We start from the raw sequence: 27,504 nt of genomic DNA, 5'->3' as shown, positions 1-27,504 counted from the left end.
AATTACTTATTTATCTGCTAAGCATTAAAGTGGCAGTCCACAACTGACAACTGTACAACTGAGACAAGCACTGCCAGTGGAAAGTTGCATAATACTGAAATATTGTGCCTGTAAAACTAGAGCAATGTCTGAATTTTAAGGAGCACAGAAAAAAAGAGAATTTCAAGCTACTATAAATATATACAATATATTACTCCTACATTACCTCCAATTTCATAGTAATCCAGGCTTATTGTCTTCAAATATGATACAGCTGCTAAATTAAACGTTCTGACAGTTGCTTCTGTCCCAAGATGCATTACATCAAACACAAGTACTGTTTCCTCAGTTTTTTCTTGCTTGGTGAGTTCTAACAAAACCTGGATGAATAAGAAATAAAGTTCTGCCTTCTTTTTACATAGAGTGTTTTCTTTGCTCAAATCAACAATGAAGGAATGCTAGTAGTATTAATGCCTGGTTTATACCTGATGGTCACAGACACTTTATGGATGTTGCTCTTTGTAGGTGACCTGCAAAGTTACTTGCTTTGTAATTCCATTCCATTTCTTTTCTGGGGAAGGGATAAAGGGGGTGCTGGTGTCTAATGGAGAGCTGAAGTATTTTTAATATAAAATAACAGTTCCAGGAATGGGCTCTTTAAATTTTTTTGTTGTTGTTTGTGTTGTATTACACAACTTATACACACATGTGAAAAATATATATTTTATTTACTCTTTTCGGTGTTTTATAAATAAAAATAACTAATATATACTCTCACACACTTATATTTTTACTTCAGTAAATATGTGTCGTGTGTCCATAAACTTGAACAGTGGTAATAGAATAATGGGTTTTCTCATAATAAGTAGTCTGTATATAGAAGATTAAGATAGAATTAAAAAGACATACCTCTTTAATTTCAAACTTGAGTTGAAGATCTGTCAGTTCCTCTTTAGAAGATTCCTTGCTTCCTATTTCTTCTCCTTTTCTTAGTGTCCTATCGCTTTGTTCACAACTTTCTTCAAAATCAAAATATTCTTCTTCAGAGTCTGCAGAACAAAGGTGACCACCTCCTCAGTAAGCTTTTACCAGGAACAAGGATAGATCTCTCCCCATTTCTTACCCATTCTAGTACCACTTAAATCTAATTCGACAAAGCATGCTTTTTACATCTATATTGCCCTCTTCCCATGAAATGAAAATGGCAAAGTGACAAAAATTGAAGCTCTACTGAAGAAAACACTAGAATTTAGCTGTATAATTAGATGCTAAAGAATCTAGATAAAGGAGGTACAGTTATAAACTCCCAAAGTGAATTTTTCATGTTCCACTGTGCAAATTTTCTTCTGGAACAACTAGGAAAATAAACATTCAAATCCAAAGCATCAATCTAATTTGCCATTTGCTAGTCTTGCTCTGTATTTGCAGAGACAGAAGAGCTTGACTAATGCAAAGCATTTCAGACAGCACTCCTGTAACATTTGCAGCAGTATTTCTGCCATACGCTGGCTACTTATAAAAGAATATGTGCTTTAGATATGTCACTTAGCCTTTTCCATGCACCTAATCTGAAGTAGATGTCTTTAACATTAAACTCTTCAAATGACAGCAGCAGATTTGTTTTTGACTAAAACAGTGTAATTTATTTCTGAAAAAGTTTTCTCAGTTCTCTAAAAGACGTGGCATGACATTTGGGTAACTGTTGGATTGCTAATCACATCCTAATGCAATTGCTATTAACAGCTCACACTACTTATTTTTAAGAAGATGCTTATGCAGAATATGAATTTAGTTCAAAAAAGAAGGTTTCTTTGCTTTTTAAAAAAGCACATGTAGTATTCTGAGGTAACAACAGCATTTTAATAATCTTATTATGCAAGTTAGAGACAACTGTACTCATCCCTACTTCCTAGTAGCATGCTTTAAGACTAATACTTGCCTGAAAATAGTAAGTTATTCCATAAATTCTGCTATGCTCTTTTTTTCTTACCTGACACCATTTCTGCTAAGAAGTGGCGTGTAGGAAGCAACCCTTCGGCATCAGCAGGAATTGTGGGAATAGTTGCTGCCTAGAGTGAGAAGAAAAAAAAAGTCAATTTTTAAGTTTTCATAACTTGGTATGTTGAGCTGCACTTTCCAATGATGATAAATTTTTAAGCTGGTCTTTCATTTATTAGACATTTGAGTTTTGGCAATATTTATACTGAAGCCACCATGACAGTGACAAAGCTAGCTTTGTTTGAATTAGCCAACATGTTCTGATGTTAAGTTGTAATGAAGACACTTTGCACAGTTCAGATGAGCAACAGATCTCGTATTTCAGATAAACAAAGAGAGCAGACATTAGGAGGAATTCATATAACAATCATTTTGATTCTGTTGTCAAAGTTTTATTAGTAGTAGTAGGGTTTCACTTCTATTATCTATATTCAACTTACCTTTGTGCTTGGAATTGAAACAGATGACATCTGAGGCAATGGAATGCTATCAATCAGATCAAAAATTGCCTTGATTTTCTGGTCAGAAACCCTGATATGCATCAAAGGAAGCCCTCCTGACACTTTAAACCTTAAGAAAAAAGAAATCTGGTTCTAAGACAAAAGAAACAGTACACACCAATTCTTGATCTAAAACGTTACTAATATATTAAAGTCAGATCACAGTAAGGCCAGTGAATCTGCATTAAAAGCAAGTGTTGCACCCATTAAAATCAGGTTTTCAGTCATTCATTTAGTTACTTCATTAAATTAAGGTGATCAGAGAACAAACAGTGAAAAAAGGCTCTGTTAAAAACAGTAAGCTAACTAAGACGTTGATGTCTTCAAATTCTGAAGTATAACTAAATATTTTTTTCTTTTCTGTAAGAACACAGTAATTAAAAAACAAACCCTCTCAACATTAGTACATTACTTTGCCATTCTTGTATCTCTTTCCACCATTGATTTTGCCAGCTGTATATGAATATCCATAGGCTGTAACATATGTAAAGTTGATGAATGCTGAAAACGAGCCTTCTTCCAGTCTTCACCTGCAAGTATTAAATCCATTTAGATGAAACTCATTGCTTGCTAATTGCTATAATTAAAATACTGTGAGTATTCAAATAGCATCCCCAGGAAAAGCTGAAGAACCCACTCACAAACCAAAGCAGTCAGAACAATTTGGGTGAGATGTTCTAAGGGCTTTTTAATAGATTTTCAATATTCCTTAACAATATATTGACTTGGCAGTGTTAAGCTCAACTCCACACTAAATGATGCACTTGAATACAAAAAATTTTAAAAAGTAACCTAGCATTTTATCAACCAAAAAACTCAGGTCCAAATGAACTACTACTAAGGCCAACTTCACCCATATTGTACAGCATAGAAAGGATAATAATAGCCCTATGCGTTTATGTCGCTCAATAGCAAAATAAAGAAATAATACACAGACCTACAACCAAACCACAAGCAGATGTTTTAAGAGAAACTAACAACGAAATTCCTCAGCTTAATACCAGAAGAGGTGGCTGTTTGTTTGTTGTTTTGTTTTTTTTAAAACTAATCTGTTTACTTAAATTCTGTTTTTTTGTTTGCCTTTTCTCTTCAAAAACACATTTACTAATTACAGAAAGGTATACTTCAGTAATCCTCTGAGTAAACAGTTTTTTAGTAAACAGCTGATTATTAGTTCAAAAGCATTTTAGCAAACAGCTAATTATTAGTTTAAAAGTGTTGTTTTAGTACCTGCTGTTCCAAAAAGAAGTTGCACATTTTTTATTTCCACATCAAACTTGTCATAAGCTTTGTCCATAATCTCCTCTAAAGATGAAAAACTAGAAGCTTCACTACTGCCTTGATTTATGCTGTTTAGCTAAAAAACATAAGGACAAGTATAAAACTAGTGATGGTGAAAAAGATGATTCAAGTAACTTCATAATAGCCAACTGAATTATTATAGAGAAGATACCTTGATTACTTTCACAATTCTCTCACCAAGGCTATAAAATTCTTATTTCTGATGGTGCTATCAAACCATACAATTTATGTAATATGAAGTCTTATTATTAAAAGTTTATAGCTGAAGTACAAAGAAAATATTTTTTAGTCAATTAAAACCACGTTAAATAATTGTCATTTTTAATTTTCATAGAAGTAACAGAATTAATTTTCAAGATCAAGTAAAAAACATATATCCCCTTATTTAATAATACCTTATTGTAAAGATACCTTATTCTACAGGTACCTTATTCTAAAGATAAGCAAAAGGAAAAATAATCACATTTTGCTGAATATATTATTAATTAAAATATTATTATCATGATTTATCAAAAAAGACAATGTTTCTGGGGCAGGTTACACAGCTAAAGTACATCAAAGTTAATCCAACAGCTCTGAACACTGACAGAACTGCTGACTGCAGATGATTTTTCAAGCATGCTAGGTGAGAATACTTTTGCAGATGCACACCTTCACCTTCTGATATTCAGACAGTTTCACGTGACAGATATGTTAAGAAAAAAAAAAGACTATCTTCTTTTGTGCTTATGAAGAGAGATCACTTATATACCTGAAATGTACCGAAGTCCAAGATCAGCAAATTCGAATTTTCATGGTAGAAACCTGTCTGTGGAATCACAAGGTAGGAAGGTTTCAGATGAATCTTCAAGTCGAGGACTTTCCTCATTTCGATAATATGAACTAATCCTTCAACAAAAGAGAAGGAACATTACAATTGAAATGCTACTCACAAGTAAAACATTTTTCCAGGTCACATATGGAGAAATATTATCTAACACATCTTAAATAAAGGCTGACTTTTTTAAAAGTATGTTTGCCACCTAAACCAACTGCTCTCCACCAAGAGAACACCCATTATTCTAAGTTAAAAAAAATTAAAAAAAACAAGGTAAAAAGACATCTAATAATTCTATTTAACCAGCAATCAACACACAAAGTTTTGCAAGTCATATAGAAATATTCTATGATATTCAAGGGTTTGCCTCCGGTGAGATGCCCCTTACCTGTAGCAGTTCTTTCCTTGATTTCTTCAAGCTTCATTAACGTGGCTGATGTTAATCTTTCAAGATCCATTCCCTTACTTGTCTGGAAGAATTCTACCATTGCATTTACTGTTCGCTTTTAAAGACAAAGATACAAGAATTAACAACATATTTTAACAACATATAAGTCATTCAATAAAACTACAGAATAGATATTAACTGAGCAAGAAAATGAAAGCAACAGTTAAAAAAAAGAATCACAAAAGAGAGAACAATTTTGATTACTGCTTACTGCATCATATTTTATTTCCACAGGCTGTGATTCAATACTAAGACTTTGATCAGCAGTATTATCTTCTGGGTTAGTATTAAACTCTATCTTCAGTAGAGAAGACTTGCTATCCCCAATGGAAGCCACAAGAGATGGTATAATGTTTTCTTGTCTCAGGCCTGTAACGTACCAGTTTTCAAGCTTTGCTTCTACCCTAAAGAAGACAGATGGGTAATTATTATTTAAATTAGGACACAGAATAGTTCCATCTATGAGGAACAAGCAATATCAGAAAGCTCTTGACAAAGGAAAACAAGAAATCAAGCTAGTGTCACAGGACTAACAAACCACATGGTTAACTAATTGTAACATGAATAAACTGTGAAGAAATAGGTAGGAGGCATGTTCTTCACAACAACAAGGGTGATATTTTTCTTTCAACTGCAGCTATTAGAAACAGAATTCTTTACAGGGTGCTGGGTCTCTCTCGCTGGAATTTCTATGGGCAACCTCCCCCCAAGTAAATTATATCGTATACATTTATGTGAAATTTGTACAACTTTTCTGGGGGTTGTGATCACACCTTTAATAAAACTGTTTTCAACAAAATATTTCCACAGTTCACAACTGAGCTGGTGGTTTTATGCATGAAGTCAAAAGATAAAGAAACTGCAAACGAAAGCGTGAACAAACGCAGACTCATTTCCCAGACACTGAAACCATTCTTACATCACTGTGTAACAATAGCTTGTGCTCATTATTTCTGGTGCGATTTCCCTTAGAAAAGAAAGGTCTCAGCTTTCCATGTGCTGGCTTATATGTACTACCCACAATACACAGGTATGGATTTTCTTTTCTATAGGAAGTAAGCCACATCACATACAGTAGTTTGGCTGGAACGTGTTAACTAAACCACTGCACGCTGCTTAAATAATTCCCAGAGATAATATACAGCACTTCAACATATAGATTCAACAAACAACTCATTCACATTCACACAGCAACAAATAATACTCTTTTCCTCAGTCCATTCAATATTATTCACCAAACTGACAATATCTTCTAATTATTATTAAGAGTGAAATTTAAAAAAAATCCATGTAAAAAAATAAATGCAATTCTCAAGAAAAAAAAAAGGTGCAAGAAGTTTGAAAAAAAAGTAATATTTCTACAAAAGCAAAATATAAATCTAATTACTTAATGGCTTGTGCTCCTGGGCGTTGTGATATTTTTGTACTCAAATCAATTATCTGTACTTTAAGAGTCTCTGCCACATTCTGGTCTTCTTTAATTGTAAGAGAAGTGCTTACCAGCTTCAATGTCACAATATGGGCAACATACTAGCAAAGAGAGAGAAAACTGAAATTAGTCATCTTCATCAGAAAAATTTTTCTGAACTCCTAATTTAAATGAATCTAATGCAATGTGGAGTTATGGCTAAACCAGCAGCCATACATCCACATGCAGTAACCAGGTATACAGAACTTTCAAACCTCACCAGACATTTTTGTAATACAAAACATGGTATTTCAAGAAATGCTGAGTTAATTTGAATATTTTTTCTTCTAAGAATTCACAAGGGTTTTAAACTGTGAAAGCAAGTGTTGAAAACATGTTTTGCCTATGTACCATTTGTGACTGCATCAATCAGCAGCTTAAGAAAAATTGAACCATACTCCATAATCAATTTGAAGCCTGCATGTTTCCACGTGGTGTTGACAAAAATGAAAGCACCTTTGCACTTCATAATTTGTCTAAACCAAAAATGAATCTTTTCCTACACAAGTGCACTGTTTGCATTTTGTATCTTCTTTGTTGGTCACAGAGCTTGCCACTGCTCTACTCAATCTGACCAACATAAACTCATAGGACTGATCATACAGAGAATACAATGTTGCCACTTAGAATTCTGAGCCTTCCCACGGGAGGCACAATACTAGAAAGATTTGTTTTTAAACCATCCCCATAAAAGTTGTTTACCTGTTTTGGTAAGGAAAGGTGATAGGAGCTGTCACTATAGCCAATAGCAGTAAAAAGCTTAGCCTTCTCTTCCGGTGTCATTAGTTCATTGATAGCTAATAAATAAAAAAATATATACATACATAAATAAAATCCACAAAAGCTTACACTTCAGCTAGCAACTATCACCAATTTTCCTCCCACAAGTTTTCTACTGTACTTAAGCTCTGTTGACACAAAGCTCTATATTATATTGCAGTAAAGTCCACTTTGTAAAGTGACGAGCAGCCTTCATGTATGGCATTATGTATGTAGCACTGAAATTACCATCATTCATATTATGAGAACCCATATTTTCCAACAGTGAAAAGAGTTTTGAGAAGTACTATTAAAAGCACTTTCTCATTTGGATAGAAGATGACCAGAATACACTATTTCAATCGTCCCCTATAAAAACACAGCTAAAAACTCAATACTCTTCTCCTTAGAAGGCTCTGAAGCATTTAGGGCCATCTCAGAAATACTCCCTATTTTCCAACTCAATCATCAGTAACAGTAAATAAAATCACAAAATAGATCAATACTGCGTGGTATTATCTATTTCATACTCACTTCTGTACAGTAGGAAACATACTGTAAGACATACTGTAACTTGCTTCTTTGTCTTCATTCAATCAAGTATATAGAAACTCAGAAGTCTGTTAAAAAGTTACTATATTACAGCCTACACTTACTTTCAGGAACAGATGACTCTTCATCTTCCTTTTTACTTGATTCTCTCCTACCCCAGAAACCACTAAACCATCCTCCACTCTTTTTTTCAAGTTCAGTGCCTTTCTTCTTCAGTAGTTTCTGACCTGATCTTATTGTCTACAAAGCAGACATTAAAATATGTAATTAATTATTATGTATTTTGTTTTCCTGTAAATTATGTGTTTAATAGGCATGCAAGGGACAGCAACGTTACCCCTGCAAGAAGGACTATTCTGAGCTTACCTTCAGAATGCTAAGTGTTTTTTTACCTCAACTGCAGACTCCAAATTTTCCCTACCATTGTAACAAGCAGCTCCTTAATAGTGTCACAAATTATTTCCAAAATAAAATGTAGGTTTTATCTACCTCTTAAAAATTCTATCATAGCTGTTGTTTAATTAAATTTGCTGTCCACTGAAAGGCATCAAAATATTTGAAGGTATAGATAGTGTGGTAACAGCTATATACATTTGATTCAAATACCTGTAGAGCTAGTTTTGAAATAACAGAAGTCAAAGGAACAAAACAATCATCAACTGCAGTATGGTACAGACTAGACAGCAGAAACAGTGCACACAGTGGTAAGTACTAGGGAATTGTTTCTAGTTTTTAAACTGATTTATTCCTGTCCTGGAAAGACTGGAAGCTTGCCTTCTTTTTTCCCCATTCAGCCATACTCATCACCACAGATTTTGTCAAGACTCTATAATGATCAATCACTTCAATCCTATTTGAAGTGCTACAACATTACTGAGCAGAAATAATTTCTTACCTCTGCTTGTGCCTGTTGTCTTGCTAGGACTATATTGAAGACATCAAGCTTTTTTTCTAGGTCCTGTAAAAATTTAAGATGAAATCATTTGCTTCTCAGTCACATTTAGGAAAGTCTCACTACTACAATTTCTCTACCAATCCTTTCATATTTACTCTCCAATTTCTCTCTAGACATGCTCCTTTCTCTTAATGGGTACATCTGCTTCTGATGTTAGACAGTATGATTTTTATCTTTCTATCTTGCACTTCAGTAAAAAACAAAAGTTTATTATCCTACAACCAAGGAATGTTAATTTACACATCACTACACTAGAATTCTTTCTTTCCCCACCAGGTTATGTTGGGCTTCTGATTAAAACTGTCTTTCTAGAACTCTTGTGCTCTAGGAAAACTATCAATCTTGACTGCTGTCATGCATATTTAAAGAATTATGTAATCAAGGAATCAACATATTTGCCCTTGAGTGAAACACTGCATACCTGAATTTGTCTCTGTGTTTCTTCTGACAGTTTGTTCTGTGTCAGTTTGTTCCTGTATGCGTTTCTGTAACTCTTCAGAAGCTGCCTATGTTGTTTTATGTTATTCCATGACCACATACGAGTACATCTTTTGATATGAACTTCAAGAACGCTGTCACCTGCATACTTCCACCTACAATAAATTCTCATGTGAGTAATTTCATATTTCATTTTGTGCCCTGCAACTTGGAAACCGCAGGAGCATTTTATTAATATGCAAACACTTTCTTCATTTAAGCTATTCACTTATAAAATTTTAAGCAGTTTCTACTTCACTTCATGAAAAGGCCGATGGCTTATATTTCATGCCTGATGCACTATAAATTTACATACACTATTGACTTCCACATGTTTACAAATCTGGGCTGTAAAAGCATACAGAACACTTAAGCATTTTGATAAATAGCATTAATTCATTATTCAGAAATAGATCCATAAAAAACGTAATCAGTTCAAAACTAAGAACTAAAATTACAGTTGACACGTTTCTCTTGTAATACATGTACTAATTTTTTCTTTAGTTTTTCTAAAATTGTACTCTAACCTCTAGAGAGATCACTGGAGTTTTGTTCAGAGATAAAGCTAACTTTGATCCCAGAATAAGTCATTTTCATCACCTGGATCTTTCACATCATCTCTTCTGCAAACTATTTTTACTTGGAAGAGCAACATTAAGTTATAGTGATATATGCAATGCAGTTTTAAAAGCACATTATCCACAAAGGAGAATGATAAGACTGGAAAGGACACAACACATCTCGACACATCTCCCAGAGAATGCATGACCAAATGCAACTTACCATTGTCTGGCATTTTTATGGAGAGGTACATTTGGCCTAAATTTTCTGTATGGTGCATTGCGAACCATGTAATCTATGGATTCCAGAAGGTCAATCATGCTGAGGTACTAAATACAGGAAAACAAGTTCCTTAGCAAAAGTTCAGATTTCATTACATGTAATATTTCATATAGAAATATATGTCTTCAGTGCTCCCCAAACTACACAGAAATTTAGGCCTATGCATTTTCATTGCAACTTAAAGTAGACCAACAGCTATACCTATTGCTCTTAGAGGACGCTGCCATCTGAATTTCTGGTTTCCTTAAGAAAAATTAATTTGTTTTGTTTCTCACTTCTACTAGCCTGCTCAAAACACAGTCTTGAACTTTCTCAAATAAATCTTATTTTCTTCCTTTGTCAATATAAAATTTCCCCACGATTGGAACTGCATTTGCACTAATAATATTGGCACAGTTCTCAATACAGACTACATTTGGGAATCAACAAGAGCTAAAAATACACTTAAACTGTAAATTATAACTGAATAAGCAATAACATTGCTACGGAGCTATCAAAATGAGTTTCTTTGTACTTCAGTGGGCTTTGTTACCAAAACCAGTATACACCACTCACTCCTATGCTTACTTTTACCCTTACTTCAATTCCATTATAGTGTTGGCTTACAGTTTCAGCAGATAAAGCAAGACAAGGGTTAATCATAAGAGATTCCATTTCTATTCTCTATTCCAAGTGCTGTTCTCACAGCTTCTGCAGGTAACAGGGTCAGAGAACCTTAATCTAAAGGTGGGGAGCAATTGTTACACAAGGATCACATTTTTTAATCACAACTACTGCTACAGATCCTCACAAACTCTGAAACAGGTGATAACTGACACCAACACAACTCACCTGTGGCTTTGTGAGCTCAATAGCAATTCTCTGTACTTCTACATTACAATCAAGCTTGGGAGTTTTCAGTTCCACTTCTGCATTTGGGTTGATAAAAACTCTTGCAGAGGCTGATACTGGTCTAAAAACTTATCAGATTAAAAAATTGAGATTACTTTAATACAGGAAGCCATCTTAAAAATACTTTAAGCCCGCTGCATGATATATCACTTACTCCACATAATATGATGCGTACACTCAAGACCCACAGAAACAGTTCAACATAGTAAACACAAGCCTAAACATAATGAAGCTAGTATGGATATGCCTGTATGATCAGTTCAGACCAGCTAAAATACTGAAAACAGCGTATATTCATTCACTCCTAGCTTACTTACTGTACTCATAGCCTTGAGGCTGGTTATCACCATATGGAATTCCTCTTTTCAGTTGATCCTGTAAAAGAATATGATACTGTCTAGCAATTGCTGAAGGATATTTACTGTCGGTCTACTTAAAATTTAGAGGACATTAGGAATTTAGAGGACAGTTCAACTCCAATCATGTTTCTGCAAGAGTTTCCCCAAACCTTCACCCCTAAAACAGGACATCTAATGTACCTTAAGTACTTAAAAGTAAAATGTTTTAATACAGCAGACTCAATAAGTTTCTCTCATCAAGTAGAATGTTATTACAATTTAATTCAACTTTGTTCAGAAGTCCACTGAACCTTCATATATTACATCAACTAGAGTTCATTAATTTAAAACATTCTTGCAATCATGTACATGCAGACATGTAAAGTAATAGATGAAGTATTTGTTTTTAAACTCATTGAAGGTGCTGAGACAATATATTCATAATCCATCCTTCCTCACGTTTATCCCATAAGGAAGCCATTCAAGTTTTCTGGTATTCAGCAGTTAAGAGAGAAATGAAAGATACAGTATCAGGAAAACAATGCAGCAGCCTGAGAGGCATGAGCAACATCATGCTGAAACTGAGTCCTCATTCAAAATGAGGTCTCCTTGCTGTTGCAATTCTTCAGCAGTTTTTTGAGGATGCTATACAAATACTCAATTATTTCATCTAGTTTATGGATTGCAATGGCACTATCAGTTAAAACAGGACACATACTTTTAAAAAGCAGTACATACAATGTAATAAATGAAGGCAGATGAAGTACTTGTTACTGTCATATTTTACAAAGACTATCAATATCAAGCATAGTTTTTACAAGGAAAATATCTCACAGATATAAATCTCTTCCAGTAATTTCTTTTTCCTATTTCTTATTTTAAAATGTTTTGTATTTTACAAAAAAGCACACATGCTAATTAAAGATATTTGCATTTAAATTTTCTGAACTCTAATAGTGAAAGTAAGCTTTTCAATGAGCTTTAGTGTATAACAGCTAATCTCACAAACAGCCATATGCTCATGCTATTTAAATATGAAGACTGATGTGTGAAAGTGACAGACTGCTATGGATTACACAGCTTATTCCAACTACGAGGCGGACCAATCAGCTACTGTGCTAAATCTGATTTCTTGATGATGCTGCTTACAAGCATGACTAAAATGGCATATCTGGACGGAAGTCCTAGCATTTCAGGAAACAGGATATACTACAGACTACATTTAAAATGTATTCTAGTCTTTAGTACAGAAAATTCTGAAACAGAAAGGACTTAATAGGCAGCTGAGAAGATTTATTCAAGCCATCTTACGCCCATGCCAAATTCCACATTTCCCTCATGATGGCTTATTAAGAATTCGTAAGCATCTCTGCTAAACTAGAAAGGAATAATGGAAAGCACCCTGAGGAATTTTAGCTGTTTAAACAAAGTAAGAGAATGAAGACAGGACAAAGAAACAACATATTCACAGCATCTTATAGATACAGTGAAATTGAATTCCAATTTTTAGAAAATGAGAATTACCCTTCAACGGGAACCAGAACTAAAATAGAAGGAGGACTTGGGTTTCAAGTTCCACATTAACAGAAAGGATTCAGAATACATTTACTGACTGGCTGGTTTTACCAGTTTTGAACCATGCTTCCTTATTAGTATCAAGTCCATCAAGTTAAGTGTATGCTTTGTTAACAAGAAAAAAATAAATAAATGATAACTGTAAAAGGTTAGGACTGCAGAAGAAATGGAAACAAGGAATATTGTACGAGGATACACAGAACATTTGTATAACATTTATAAACATAGTGTGTCAATAACGCACTGTATTTTGCAGATGTACTTATTCAAACCAGAAGTAAAATGCAGGTAGGCACCTACATCACGTGTTCAGCGTTCTCCACAGCAAAATGAAACACATTTGTGATCAACTAAGATTAGTCATATGTACAATATTCCAAGCCAACTGACTTGTTTTCATAATCCTTCTAAGTTCACTTTCAAAACCTAACCTATTCACTCATTTACTAGCCAGCAGCTCACTAAAATAACTAGTTGCTACTCATTTCCTACAAACAAGCTATCTTTTAACCACATTTATGTAACAGCTATCTGAAATGAACTTAACAGCAAAGACACTTTTGCAATCAAGTACTCCTCAGCTGCAGTACAGAAAGAGGATGTTTGCCCTCAGCTACAATTTATGTCTATATAATTGCCCTATTAGTAGTGCCACATTCCTAGTTTCTCTTCAGACTAAGTAAAACTTGTTTTGCTTTTATTTAATTGCTGCCTTATCTCAGGAGTATTTCCTAGGCTTACAACACTACAATTTGCACTACACCACTACTCATCTAGCTAACAGCAACTCAAAACACTAACAAATCAGAAAAACTAGACTTCAAGTAGCTCATACACGCAAACTGGATTTTATCCTTCCCCTGAAATTACCATTTTAATTATTTGCAGCATCGTCTCTGCTGCATTGTCTACCTTAATTATGTTTCACCCAACCTCATTTTCAGAAGTCATCATCTCAGTCCTACTGAGTACTTCCTATTTAAAGCTGTGACCGTTTTCAGACTTGACAATTGAAGCATATTCATTTCTCCATATCTGTTTCCCATAAAGAGGAGTTCTACCTTCAGAGAAATACTACATTAATCCCTCTAACCTTCAAGTCAGACAGTGGACAGTTACTACCTACAAGGTATAGTTTGCCAAAAGTAAAAAGATTGAATTTACTTGATGATCTTGCTCTTCTGTCTGGCAACGTTCTTTGCTTTACTGACTTGTTCTTCAGTTTGGCTATATCATATTGGTTAGTTTCATCTACACAGCTTAGCTATCTTGATAATATAAAGTTTCTGCTCCAATAAGGTTTAATATTCTGAAATTTTAATAACTCCACATTTATTCACTATTTCAGTTTTCATTACAGTAGCTAAATAAGACCTCGTATAGCACAGATATTTAATAAACAATACTGAGTAAGCAGCATGCTAAGTCACACGCTAATAGAACTGACCTTAAAAACCCAGTTTCTGACCATCTCCAAGTCTATAGGAGTTGGTAACACATAGAGTTAACAAAGCATATTAGCTATCAATGACACAATGAATTAACATATGGCCCTGTTATCAGAATAGAGCTGACCAAATGTCGGGGGTTGGGTGTTGCTGAAATTAATATGGCATTGTTTGAAACATATAACAGTCATGAGATGAAGCACCAACACATTTAACTCTACATTACCAGTATTTGTTCATGGGAGCCATGATAATACATTTTGCTGTGTACATTCCAATAAGCACTGAGGCTGTCCAAGCATAAAAGCTGCAAAGAAAAAAAACAAAGCATTCAACAGACTCCATACTCTGTATTCAATACATTCTATGAATTTAGCTTCCACTTGGGAAAAAAGAAAAAAGGTTATACACCAAATGTACTATAAGCTCTGAGACAGATTTAATCTTATAATACCATTTTGAAAAGAAAATTATTTGCTAAAAAGCATGCTCTTAAAGTGCACACATTCACACACACTGATAAAAGGTAACTGGGGTGGAGAGGAGCAAAAGGGCACGCTTCACTATCTGAATTCCAAACATTTTACATATAGACTAGAATAGGAAATGGTAATTTGACAAAACTATTTGAAATCATAGTTACTACACAGATTTCGTCTTGCTGTGTAATGTTGTTTATGAGCAGATCAGTGTTTGCATTGATTGCTTAAACCATGGAGTAGAAAGCTACACCTCACTGAAAGCCAGTCTTTTTAGTTCTACTTATTAAAAAATTAAACAAAAATACAAAATATTAAATAAAATACAAGAATTCACAAAATTTTTTTCCAATTTTTTCTCTGTATACTACATCATGATGCATACTACATCACTCCAATAACAGTTGCTAGCTACACTTTTTAGCCAGCTAGGGAAAAAAAAAACACATTACCTTGTAAATTACTTTTGTAGCATCACTTAGAATTGAAGGTTGCCAGTTCTCATTTGTTGTCTAAAATTTCAAAGGGACAAAAGTCATTCCATGATGTATCTTAGCAACCACATCTGTGGTTTTATACTATTTTTCCAAGCACAGAATAAATCACTTTGGTGCTACCAGGTTACAGAAGTCAACTTCTCTAGACAGCATACACACAAGTCAAAACCCAATTCCAAATTTGTGAGTTCCTTTTGGCTCTCAACTCCTTATCCTACCCATGAAATCCTATGTATTTATGGCAAACAAGTTAGCTGAGACTTTCTCTCTTCTTTTTTCAGGAGGCCTGGCAAAATACCACTTTCTTCATCATGATGTAACATCTGCCTTAATTTATCTACTGGACATGGAAACAACCTTTCCTATGAAGTTAAGCACATTCAGTTTTAAAGATCACTTGGAACATAAGAAGAAATTGCTTGTCACAAAATAGCATGATGTTCCTCAGTAATCTTTCCTGCTGCTTGTACAAACACCAAGGACTATTTGCATGGAGAAAAGACTGTCTTACCCTCCATATCAATACTGTAATTGCATTATACTATATGCCTGATCTATCTTTTCTGGTGCCCGATCAAATATAAGTAAATCAAAACCATGAACACAATGCATGCACACAAATATTACCAATAAACTAAGCTCGCCCAATGTCATTCCCAAAGAAATCGGACACTGTGGATCTGTGACCTGCAAAAATAGAAAAAGAATAGCTATTTATCCATACTCATTGCACACTAAGAATCATTTCATTAAAATTGACTGAAATCTTGAGCTGTTTTCCTTTGCTTAATTTTTCTTGCTGAAGCATTCAGTTGGTCAGTACCAACATGGCTGCAGATTAAAGGCTTTGGAATTCAAATTTTCTTTCAGGTTTTTAAATCTTTGTAGAGTAAAGAACTGAAGAACTATCAAGTGCCATGTCTCAGTCAACTATATCACTTTCTGATTTCCATTCTTCCCACCACTGTGAATACAGTATCTCTGAAAATGGTTCCAGAATAGCTCTGGGCAATGTTTTATGCCCAATGCTTCCTATCTGCATATAGCTATCTTATCACAAACTGCTTCACTCATTTCCAGGAAGCTGGAATTGGGATAGAATACTACCTATTACCTATTAGTTATTTAACTTTCTGTTTTCCAACTCATCCATAAGTTCATGAGTCCCTGCCATTCTGAATTTTGGTCATTAGAATGAAAAGTTCTGTATATCAACTGCATGAACTACTGTATGACAAACTGTCACCACACACATTTAGTGAGCAAGGCAGCACCAGGCAAGGCAAAATACTTCACATATTATCTACTTCACATATCCAAAATAACTCTAGCTTTCAATTGTACCTGAAGTACTTCATTCTAAGATACACATAAGAAGCCACAGTAATTTTTCAAGATGGTAAATAACAGTTTGTCTCTGTGGACTAGACTATAACAACTGCACTAGAGTCAAGTATAAAATGGAGAAAGCACGTTCCAGGTACTCACATCATCCTCATATTTAATATGAATGTCTGTAATCTTGACTTGGACATTTTTTATAACTTGAGTTGCAAGTTTTTCCAAGAAAGTATCTTTCTTCTCCTCCTTTGGTTTATCTGGAAAATAAAATAAATAAATAGCATTCAGTGAAACAATACATATTGAGTTTAGCCACACTAACAGCTATTTCAACATAAACTTATTGTTTATTCTAATCTGAATACCTAGTACTCAAGTTTTTAGCTACTTAGATTTTTTTCCCTTTCTGTACATCTATACTGTGAAAACAGTATTTCTGTGCATTCATCACAATTGTAAGAAAATTTATGTTTAAGTTTCACTAACAATAGTGCAGCTTACGCTAACTTCCAGTTTGATTTTAAAGATATACCTCCCCGCACCCTCCAAGGCAGAAGCCCCTTAGAAGTCCATCACCAACTAACCAGGAGTTTCAATGAGAAAACAGGTAAGAAGGTGCAATTCAGGACAAAATATCCTAGAATACTCAGATGAAGATGATGCTTACATAATAAAGGATCAGTTCATTAGAGCTTTTCACAGGATATTGCCTGAGAAGATTAAATATCTTGCATACAATAAATGAAAATGTAAAGATACTCTGTGAAATATTCTAGTTTTCTGGTAGTAGTGCTGTACTCTGATCATTTAAGCTAAGTTAATAAATTTGAAATTCATAAGGACTAAGCACAAGTGTATTTGATCCAGAGAGTAGATAACCATCAACAAAATGCTCTCTCTACTTTATGTTCTCTTTCAAAAAGGGAAGGAAAAATAATCAGTGGATGCATGTGCAAGACTAAGAGAAACTAATACAAATAGCACGCAAAATATGTAGCAATTAAAAACAAAATCAAAGTCATGCTTCTTACCCACCTTTTGAGTGATCACGACCTTTAAAGGGTCTCTTAAAATGCTTTTTATACTTTTTACGCTTACGTCCTTTTTTCAGTGCAAGCAATTTTTTGGGAAAAGCATAAAATTCAAGTTAGCAAAGCAGAAATGCAAGAAATAAAAGAAAAGACAGAAGAAAGTTTAGCTTGTCAAAGCAGAATGCCTTAGCAAGCTCTCATTAAAAGAATTAAAGAATTAAAGAATTTCATAGCTGTTAAGGAAGCAATCAACTACTCCTCGTAACACAGAGCATCATTTTCCATCATTCACATATACATGAATTCACTTTCGTGGAAGCAACTGAAGCACTACCTTTTCTTTTTCTACTTAATGTCAGTATCAACTTCAAATTAAGTACACAAATTGCACTGTGATTGAGGGCCATGCCAATTGTATGTATAAGTGCATGCTTCAAGATTCGTTACACAAGACCCCATGAGTTTAAGGATCACATAATCACCAGGCTTCTCAGCAAATCCACACTCAAACTTTTCAATGAATTCATTTCAGATCTCCAATGCACAAAGCAGATCTGAAAACAGAATCATGACTACTTATTATAACTCTGGTGAATATTTTTTTCTGTAACCCAAGCATTTCTTTCATGACTCCAGGCAAAGGCACGTAACGAAACACTTAACAGAATACTCATACGGGAAAAACATTGAAGTCAAAATCCAGATGAGACTTCCGTGCAAGTGCAGAACTTCCAAGTTAAGAATGATGCACAACAAAACCCAAAGAAGGTTTTTCTGTAAGATTCTCACTATAATCAACAGCAGGATATGACAGTAATTTGAATGAATGACAGCTGAAACTGCAAGGAAATGCATACAGAAATAATAATTCTTCAATAGTTTTATATTAAATTAAATTCTAATATTCACACAAATTAAAGTCAAAAAAAAACGAACATAACCACTCCACAAATCGAGTTAATGGTCTGTTTTTCCGCATTTCTAAAGAAAACCAGTTTGGTGAGCTGTCTTGTTTCTTTCACCCCTCTGGCCATACAGGGGAAAAGAACCCAGCAATAGGGCTGCCTGTACTTAACTTTACAAGGTTATGCCATAAGAAGGGTGCATCCTACTAAAGTTGGAAACAAGCACGAAGGTCAATTTAACTTAGGGGAAGAGCTTTGGTTTTTATGTACTTTGCACATTCCTTCAAAGAAAGGAGTAAAAAGTGCCAGCCAAGACTTCAACCTGTCCTGTAAGTACTTAAAAAGTGGTCACCCTACAAATAAAAAAATAAGTGGGCTAAGGAGGGAGAAGAAGAAAATCTACACCAGTGTTTTAATGCTGAAGAACGCCATCAGCATTTTATGACACTCCTGAATTTGACACAGATGATAGATACCTTCCTAAACGGTCTCCTAGTCTTCTTGAACAGCCCCAGTCACTTAAAAGTTTCTGTCTGAATCAATAATAATTAAAATCTTATTTCTAGAATCACTGATACGCACATGCTAATCAAATATACATTTTTCTTATTTCCACATTTGGCAGCTTTGGGTTTTGTTGTTGTTGTTGTTTTAAAACATAAAGCTGCAATTAACCATGCATACCCACCAGGCTTGGTGTCCTTGTAAATCAGACTCTCCAGCCCATACAGGGAATCCTGTGAATGAGCACCTTGGTCCACATGGCAGCAAATAACCAAAAAATGCATTTTGTTTAAAAGAAGGAAAACAGCCCAATTTCATGTTACATTCAGCTCCTCGATTAACACTGAGTTCATAAACCTCATGTCAAGATAGTATTTACATTGTAGTACCTAACAACCAGAGCTGCTTCAGAAATACCTACTTTCAAAGACTGTCTACAGATGCATATTATGTCATTTTCTTTTTATCTCTATTCAGCAAGAGACAAGAGTTTCAAACTTTGGTCTCCATGCATGAGTTCTGATACTGACAAACTTAAATAGCTTGGAAAATAGTTCTGCTTCTGTTAGCAGATCTTGCTACCACTTCTCTATCACATTACACTAACCACACAGAGACATGACCATTTTGTTCAACATCTGAATAGCATGTTGAAAGAAAATATCCCTGTCTGACCTACTGAATTAAGATTCTATGCATATTAATGTCAGTTAAGCACTAACAGAAAGAGCAAATACAGCCAAGAATTCACAGACCTGAAAACATTCCATTCAGTTATTTCCCAGATTTTTACCATCTATTGTGCATTCAAAAGCTTTTAGAAAGAGCTGAATTTCTTATTAGTTCACAGAACAGCAGAGCAACTTGGACCCCAAGAACTTGGTATCTAGCAAAGACAAGAGATCTCCTCATACAAGAACTGAACAAGTCATCCTGACAACAGTAACCTAGAAGAAGACCTGAAAGCCACAAAGAGCAAGGCTGCTGTACCGCTGAATGAAGCTGCAAAAGGACTGCAGTTTAGAATAATCCAATTTGAATATTCCTATAGTTTCAGACTCCCCAGGAGAAAAATTTAATAATGCACCCTTGCAAAACATGAGTACAAATCTAATTTTAGCTCTTCATATGACAAGTCAATCTACTGAGGTATCATTTAAACAAAAAAATCTTTTCCAAAGCCTTGCAAAATTGGAGGCATTTAATCTCTTTCAGAAATACTTTGCAGCAGATGCACTAACTACTGCACAAAGTTCCAGATCTGCTATTCCTTGAGTGTTGCCCATTAGGTACCTATTAGGTTAAACTCTTTTTATATTATCCCTTCATCCCATTGCTACTGGTGCAAAGAGTAACAGCTTAGGCATGGCTATAACCAATGCCAAACTTCCATGAACATTCCTTTGTAGGAAGTAACAGTTGCAAAATTCATCCACTGAAGTAGCTTAGCTCACATATAGTTTCTGACTTATTAAAGACAATAAATATAGCAGGGTTTATTTCTGCATTCCATACAGATTGGTAAACTGTTGTATGAAGGACTGCAATTGTGTATTTCAAACTATCAAAATAAGAATAAGGCAGTAGTGTCCTGAAGCTGGAAAATAAAGCAAGCAGAGAGGCTACAGTACAGACTATCTTCCCCCAAATACTCTATGAACAATTTAATTTTCAGGAGCTTTTCCAAGGCGAATGACTTGCAGCATTAAAATTTTCATAGAGATGCATCTTATCAACCATCGTACCTCCTATCACACAAAACCTTCAGTAATCAGGTCTTTACTCTAAAATGCACAGTTACCTGTCATCAGTTCAGGGCTTGGTTTCTGTCCAAAGTAGCCTAATGTGTACCATTATTCTAACATAAGTATTTGTTATGATAAAAAATATAACCTGACTAACCAGTCTGAAATATTCAATTATTTTAACCAGTTAGTTTTAAATTCTTAATGACCTAGATCAAAACTTTACTTAAAGTTTACTGTCTTCATGTTTAACTGTTTTCTTGTGTCACCATTTCTTTCCTCATCAAGACAGACTCATTGCTTAAACCAGACCCAACGTAGTACCACAGAATGGCTTAGCTCAACGGGGACCTCATAGATCATCCAGTACCAGCCCCCTTGCTATTGGTAGGGTTGCCAACCACTAGATCAAGCTGCCCAAGATCCCATCCAGCTCAGTCTTGAATACTTCCAGTGATGGAACACTCACAAGCTCTCTGGGCAATCTGTTGCAGCACCTTACCACACTCTGAGTAAAAAATGTATTCCTAACATGTAACCTAAATCTCCTTTGTTTTGTTTAAAGCTATTTCCCCCTTGTCCTGTCACTATCAGAGCATGTAAAAAGTTGGTCCCCCTCCTGTTTATAAGCTCCTTTCAAGTACTGGAAGGCCACAATGAGATTTGCCCAGAGCTTTCTCTTCTTCAAGCTAACCAAGCCCAAATCCTTCAACCTTTCCTCATAAGAGGTTCACTCCAACCCTCTGACCATTTTCATTGCCCTCTTCTAAACCCATTCCAACAGCTCCATATTCCTCCTGTTCCTCCTGTTCACACTCCCTGTTGCTCCTTAATCTCTCTACCCTCTCCTTGAGCTTTGCCACCATAATCATACCATCATAGATCATATATCTTTTACCATACAGTAAAAGCCAGCAGAAACTGAAATGAAGGCATTATTGCTGATATTATTTTGTGAAAAACATTAAACCTTTCCACTTTCCTTTAAATTTCTTTTAAGCAAAGAATGACTTCTCACATGCACCTCTAAAACATCTTTAGAATTTCAGTAATGGATGTTGAATGAAATAAACATTTGTCTCAGCAGCTGCTGTCTTTGGTCCTGTTCCCAAAGAGCTTTATGAGAAAAGAAAAAAAAAACAACCATACCAGATAACTGAATTCTAATTTCCAATGGACAAAGAAATGGTAAACAAAATGAGTAACACTTCTTAAGCATAAACTGAAGAGGAAAGAGCCTTTTTAAAGCACTGTAGTAAGATAGCTAGACACTTAAAATTTATTAAATCAATTACAGAACTGTGCTTCTTTCATAGCAAAGTAAATTCCCGAATTCCATTGGAGGTTTGCATTATTAACTTGTACCTTTTTCGGCTGCTTTCTGCAAGGCTTCCTCAATTCTGGTCAGCTCCTTTTGTTTATTATCTTGCAAGTACTTTTCTTCCTTCTCTGCATCGTATTTAATGCCTGTAAGCCAAGTTGGGACAGCATTACCCTAAATTTCAAATTATGTCGATACACAATCAAGCAACGTGCACTATATCATGTTGCAAAATGACATTTTAAACAAAGGCTATTCTAGTTGCTGAAACCTCCACCCTGCCTCTGAAAATAACAGGATAGAAGAGATTATACCAACATTCAAGCATTGTTTTACAGGAGTACCTTTACATATGTAGTGTGATTTCTCCTACACATGTACATGATGTTCTAGAAATTTTTAAGTTTTCTTATTATAACAAAGCATCTGATATCAGAAAAAGTAAATTAAGTTCTCTGATCTTCTCCCCTTCATAAAAATCAGTTCTAACAGAATTACCACTTTTGATTGTTATTAATTAGGAGCAGACTGTATCCTGCAACAGCCAAAAGATCTAAACCGTGCCAGAAGAGTGGATTCAAGATAGACACATCAAAGGAATCAGGTTTGTTAAACTGAACTTAGAATGAATGGACCCAACCGAGACTTTCCATTACGGCAACAAGTGCTCTTTTTGCCCACCACTCTTCCACTCACATCCCTGCATTTGTCTAGAAAGCTCCCTGGGGGAACCAAGGGTAAAAAACGGCAGTTTATTTAATGGTACCTTTAGATATTTATCTCTTTGATTATTTCACTATGTTGAGAAGATGACTTACTTGCTCCAGGAACTATAAGAAGATACAAGCCTTCTAGAGTTGCAACAACTGCTTCACCATACAAGTTCTTCCAAGGAATCTTCAGAGTCAGTTTATCTACATAAAGCAGATGAAAGTTAACTCAAAGAAAAAACAATGCTGTGATTAGTTTGAACATATAGTGAAGGTCATTAATTCTATTTCTTCATGTTCTAAATGCCTTAGAAGTTAAGGAGACACTGTGTGGGTACATCTTTTATAATACCCTTGGAGTTCAAAATACATGCAGAGAAAACATGAGCAAAAAGAAGCAGTTTTGAGTCCTAAGACTTCAGATCAAAAACTGAGATTGTGATTGGATTGGAATAGAATACATTTATTTCCAAAAAAATCATTTTATTTGAAAAAGCAATGCAGAGCTGGAGGGAAAGAATATTTAACAACACGCATCTAAGAGCTGCTAAACTCTTGGCATGTCTGCCAATCTTTCATCAATCTTACTTCAGTTCTTCATATTCCTAATCTATCCTTTGAAGAAACACACATTCTAGTTCTACTAAACAGCTCCCTTGATCAACCACATACCTGTGAAACATTTCAGATACATTTTTCACACTCAGCCTATAATGTTGCACAAACAGGCTTACCCAGGGAACTTTTTATCACTTATGTAGGGCAGTCACATTAGACACATACACTAGTTCAACAGCAAGTACTATTACAGAGACCGCCTAAGAAATCTTGATAAAAAAAATTCAAAGGCAAGACTGATCTTGAGACTTGTACTCAAAATTCCATTTTAAGATTTAGCTTGAAACAAAACAAAACAAAATAACCTTACCTATCTGGCCAACTTTGACTCTGAAAGGCACATCCAGTTCACTCTGTAAAAGAAAAATAAGCATTAAACAGCTTCATGTATTGCAAAGGCAACTTGGTTCACAGCAGAATTATAATCCTGACTTCTCTTAAAACTGTGCACACAAAATTGAAGTTCCAGAACAGATGCAGTTCTCTGTATGACACAGATATAATTAATCAGCAATGCTCATGTGAACGTGGGAATCCATAAATACAGTCAGGCTTGTAGAAAGCCAAAAAACAAAGGAGTTACACAGTTCTAGCAGCTCTTTAATACAAGCATGATAATGTTTTGCGACAAAAGTTACCCAAGAAGTAAAGTTTCATCTACATACAAGAAAATAATTTTACTTCTTTGTTCAGTCATCCCATAGGTCTTATCTTTTTGATAATCAGTACAGCACTTAGAATTTCCTGATATATTTTAAAAGCCTCAATAGCAAATTGAATTCTTTGTAAAATGCCTCCCAACATCAAGAACAGCATGGACTCAAATACCCAAGGAAAATGAGACAAGTGAACAATTATTACTATCAATTAAAATCTCATAAAGATTTCATCTACACAACGTACCGTAAAAACAGGAATATAACCAGTGCTTAAAAGAGAGACAAATAGAAAGAAGAACAAAAGAAAGAAAGAAAAAATAAAACTAAAAATTAAGTTTAGGACAAATGATTTAACTACTCTTACACTAAAATTCTGATGGGAAACCTTAAGAGGAAGACAAAAATGATCTAGACAGCAGCAGACTGACAAACCACAAAAAGATGAAGCTGTATTACAGCACATACATTTGACTCCTTTTTCAATAAGCTCTCTAAATGCTTCTCTAAAAAAGGAACTCAGTACTAACCTTATTTTAATTACTTCTGAAAAAATATCCATCACATTGCAACTGTAAAGTAGAAATACTTTATATATAGAAATACTCCTTATTTTCAAGAATTGAACTTTTCTCATCTTTCCTTAAGAAAAGTATAGCCATTTTCCTACATAACAACTGCTAGGTATGTAATCAACTGTGTAATCACCATAAGGAAGGTTTACATACAAATTAGATGGTATTTCCTTACTTATCTACTTCCTTTCTTAACTACAATATTATAAAGATGCTTTTGTCAAGGGCTTTAAGTACAAAGTTATCAGCAAAAGAGGCAGGTTAAGATATGAAATTTCAGAGCAACAAAGATAAAAGAGTGATGTCAAGCAAAAATTTAGCATGTTTTCCCTAATCTTCCTGAGTGCAATGAGAAGCACACTGAAGTTTGTTGTAAGAATCTTTCAGTAGTACAGCCGCTCCTTAGCTCAGGACACAATAACCAATCAAGGATTTTTCAGACAAGAATCAGGGTACTTATTGGAAGCTCTGTCTTGCTTTTTTTTTTTTCCCCTTCACTGTTACTCCTATTTTAAGAACATTTAAATAACCATATTACATGGTTAATCAGTACGTACAAGTTACATTCAGACCGTACGCATCTCAAACACATCACCATTGACAGTTTTAGTTGAGAATCAACTTACATAGCCATAAACATAAGCCTTTATTTCATCAACAGATAGAACTTTTTCTTCCTTTGTACCCACACCAAAACACTGTCCCTCAGAGGACTTCAGTGATAAGGAGTCAGGCTTTGAAAATCCATTTATTCAACAGAAGCAGAAAAAAAGAATACACAGACCCGTGCATACCTGTTGTTCCTACTAAGTTGTTCTGAACCATACAACCATCTGTTGCATTGTCATACAAGTGATAAACCCTATAGAAGTCTAAACTATGACCTCATGAAAGTATGATTACACAGCAGCAGAAGAAATTCAGTTCTTTAGCTTGTACTGGAAGACTAAAGCAGTAACAGAAATGTACAAACATTTTAGAGCTTTACTATTTGAAGCTTCAAATATTAGGACAAGTGATATCTATGTAGAATCATAGAATTTTTGAAGTTGGAAAAGACCTCTAAGATCATTTAGCCCAACCATCAACTCATCACCAATACCGTCCACTAAATCGTGTCCCTCTGTACAACCCCTACCTCTTCTTGAGCACCTCCAGGGATGATGACTCCACCACTGCACTGGGCAGCCCTTGCCAACACCTAACCACTCCTTCTGAGAAGAAATTTTTCCTAATATCCAGCCTGAACTTTCCCTGGCACAACTTCAGGCCACTACCTCTCATCCTATTGCTGCTGTTTGGGATGAGAAGGGGACCCTCACCTTGCTACAAACTCCTTGCAGGCAGTTGTAGACAGCAACCCCTGAGCCTCCTCTTTTTCAGACTGAATCATCCCAGTTCTATCTGCGGCTCCCCACAAGATTTGTACTCCAGAGCCTTCACAGTTTTGTTACCCTTCTCTGGACACATTCCAGGACCTCCACATCTCTCTTGTAGTGAGAGGCCCAAAAAACTGATCACAGTGCTTGAGGTACAACTTCATCACTGCCAAGTACACAGGGACTATTAACTTCCAGTCCTGCTGGCTGCACTATTTCTGATATAAGCCAGGATGCCATCGGCCTTGGGCACGTGGGCACACTGCTGGCTCACGTTCAGCTGTCAACCAGTACCCCAAAATCCGTTTCCTCCATGCAGCTTTCCAGTCACTCTGCCCCAAGCCTGTAGCCACACATGGGGTTGGTGTAACTGAAACGTAGGACCCTGCACTGGGTCTTGCTGAACTTCATTCCAATTGCCTCAACCCATCAATCCAGCCTGTCCAGATCCCTCTGTAGGGCCTTCCAACCCTCAGGAAGACTGATATGCAGAAAACATCAGAAACGTACTTGAAAACACTACTGGTAATTTCTCAGAAGCACTTTTCTTGGGCATGTACTTATGATTTAATCTGTGGACTTTTTTCCCTTTGTTTCAATAACATTCGCAATGTTAGAAGCCGTTAACCAAGCACCACTTTCAGTAACAAGCAAAGAAGGCACACTCTGTGAAGTGAGACCATATAGAGTAAGCAGCCCTGAGGCTTAGCCCTTAGACCCTCTGATACAGCTTGAGAATTAGTGGGATACTTACTAATGCATTCTCCTTTATTTGTAAGTTGTCAAGTGCGACATTACCTACATGGAAGAAAAAAGTTCAGTGATTTCAACAGCTATGCAAAGCAAGCTGGAACAAAGAAAACAACCACAGCCTTCCAAACATAGGGTCTAACACTGGGAAGCACAGCACGCAGAATCATACATGAGGAAAACTGCACATGTAACACCAGAGTGCTTCAACACCAGAGTGCTTCGGGCTATGTTGTTTATAATACAGGTATGAATCATTCACAGCCACGACAACAGCGCAATCGAGCTGAGAAGAAACGCTGCGGCCCCCACAAGAGCCGGCCTTCCGCGGGCAGCCGCCCCAGCCCCCTCAGGGGCACCGCCCGCCGCCGGGGGGCGCCAACAGCGCGGGAAGCCGCGGCCCCATCGACCACCGCCGCCCCTCACGGGGAGCAACGCGGCCCCGCGCCGACCGACCGCCCCCCGGGGGGTGGTCCGCGGTCCCGAGCCGACCGCCCGCCCCTCGGGGAGCGCCGCGGCCCTCGCAGCGACCGCCCTTCGCGGGGGAGCGAGCGGCAGGTCGGCTCCGCGGCCTCGGGCCGCCCGCCCGCTCCTCACGGGGGCCGCCGGCCCGCAGCCCGCCCGCTCCGCGCGGGGACCGCCG

General features: G+C 36.0%; 1 protein-coding gene across 6 annotated transcripts in view; it reads right to left on the bottom strand.

The window, feature by feature from the left end:
- VPS13C (vacuolar protein sorting 13 homolog C) overlaps positions 1–27,504 on the bottom strand; it is a 182,616-nt gene that overhangs the window by 154,794 nt on the left and 318 nt on the right. For 5 of the 6 annotated variants that reach the window (XR_016470280.1, XR_016470279.1, XR_016470281.1 and 2 more), the window contains exons 2-26: positions 26,866–26,909; positions 23,812–23,854; positions 22,992–23,087; positions 22,218–22,319; positions 16,815–16,924; positions 15,954–16,013; positions 15,282–15,341; positions 14,577–14,657; positions 11,307–11,364; positions 10,930–11,057; positions 10,039–10,145; positions 9,200–9,371; positions 8,719–8,781; positions 7,928–8,063; positions 7,215–7,309; positions 6,432–6,574; positions 5,256–5,448; positions 4,985–5,099; positions 4,531–4,667; positions 3,708–3,834; positions 2,890–3,007; positions 2,418–2,547; positions 1,970–2,048; positions 889–1,028; positions 206–359 (exon numbers count right to left, since the gene is read on the bottom strand). Coding sequence is in view for 3 of the 6 variants with exons in the window: in XM_090148712.1 (XP_090004838.1) it covers positions 206–359; positions 889–1,028; positions 1,970–2,048; positions 2,418–2,547; positions 2,890–3,007; positions 3,708–3,834; positions 4,531–4,667; positions 4,985–5,099; positions 5,256–5,448; positions 6,432–6,574; positions 7,215–7,309; positions 7,928–8,063; positions 8,719–8,781; positions 9,200–9,371; positions 10,039–10,145; positions 10,930–11,057; positions 11,307–11,364; positions 14,577–14,657; positions 15,282–15,341; positions 15,954–16,013; positions 16,815–16,924; positions 22,218–22,319; positions 22,992–23,087; positions 23,812–23,854; positions 26,866–26,909 (2,691 nt within the window). In the remaining 3 variants the exon portion in view is untranslated. Of the gene's footprint in view, positions 1–205; positions 360–888; positions 1,029–1,969; positions 2,049–2,417; positions 2,548–2,889; positions 3,008–3,707; positions 3,835–4,530; positions 4,668–4,984; positions 5,100–5,255; positions 5,449–6,431; positions 6,575–7,214; positions 7,310–7,927; positions 8,064–8,718; positions 8,782–9,199; positions 9,372–10,038; positions 10,146–10,929; positions 11,058–11,306; positions 11,365–14,576; positions 14,658–15,281; positions 15,342–15,953; positions 16,014–16,814; positions 16,925–17,702; positions 17,769–19,291; positions 19,355–22,217; positions 22,320–22,991; positions 23,088–23,811; positions 23,855–26,865; positions 26,910–27,504 lie in introns of all 6 variants that reach the window. The other variant, XM_090148714.1, reaches the window with a different exon arrangement.

This window comes from Phasianus colchicus, chromosome 12 (genome assembly GCF_987193195.1).
Source record: "Phasianus colchicus chromosome 12, bPhaCol1.hap1.1, whole genome shotgun sequence".
NCBI lineage: Eukaryota > Metazoa > Chordata > Aves > Galliformes > Phasianidae > Phasianus > Phasianus colchicus.
Note: the sequence above shows the minus strand (reverse complement) of the source record. Positions and strands in the feature narration are given on the sequence as shown.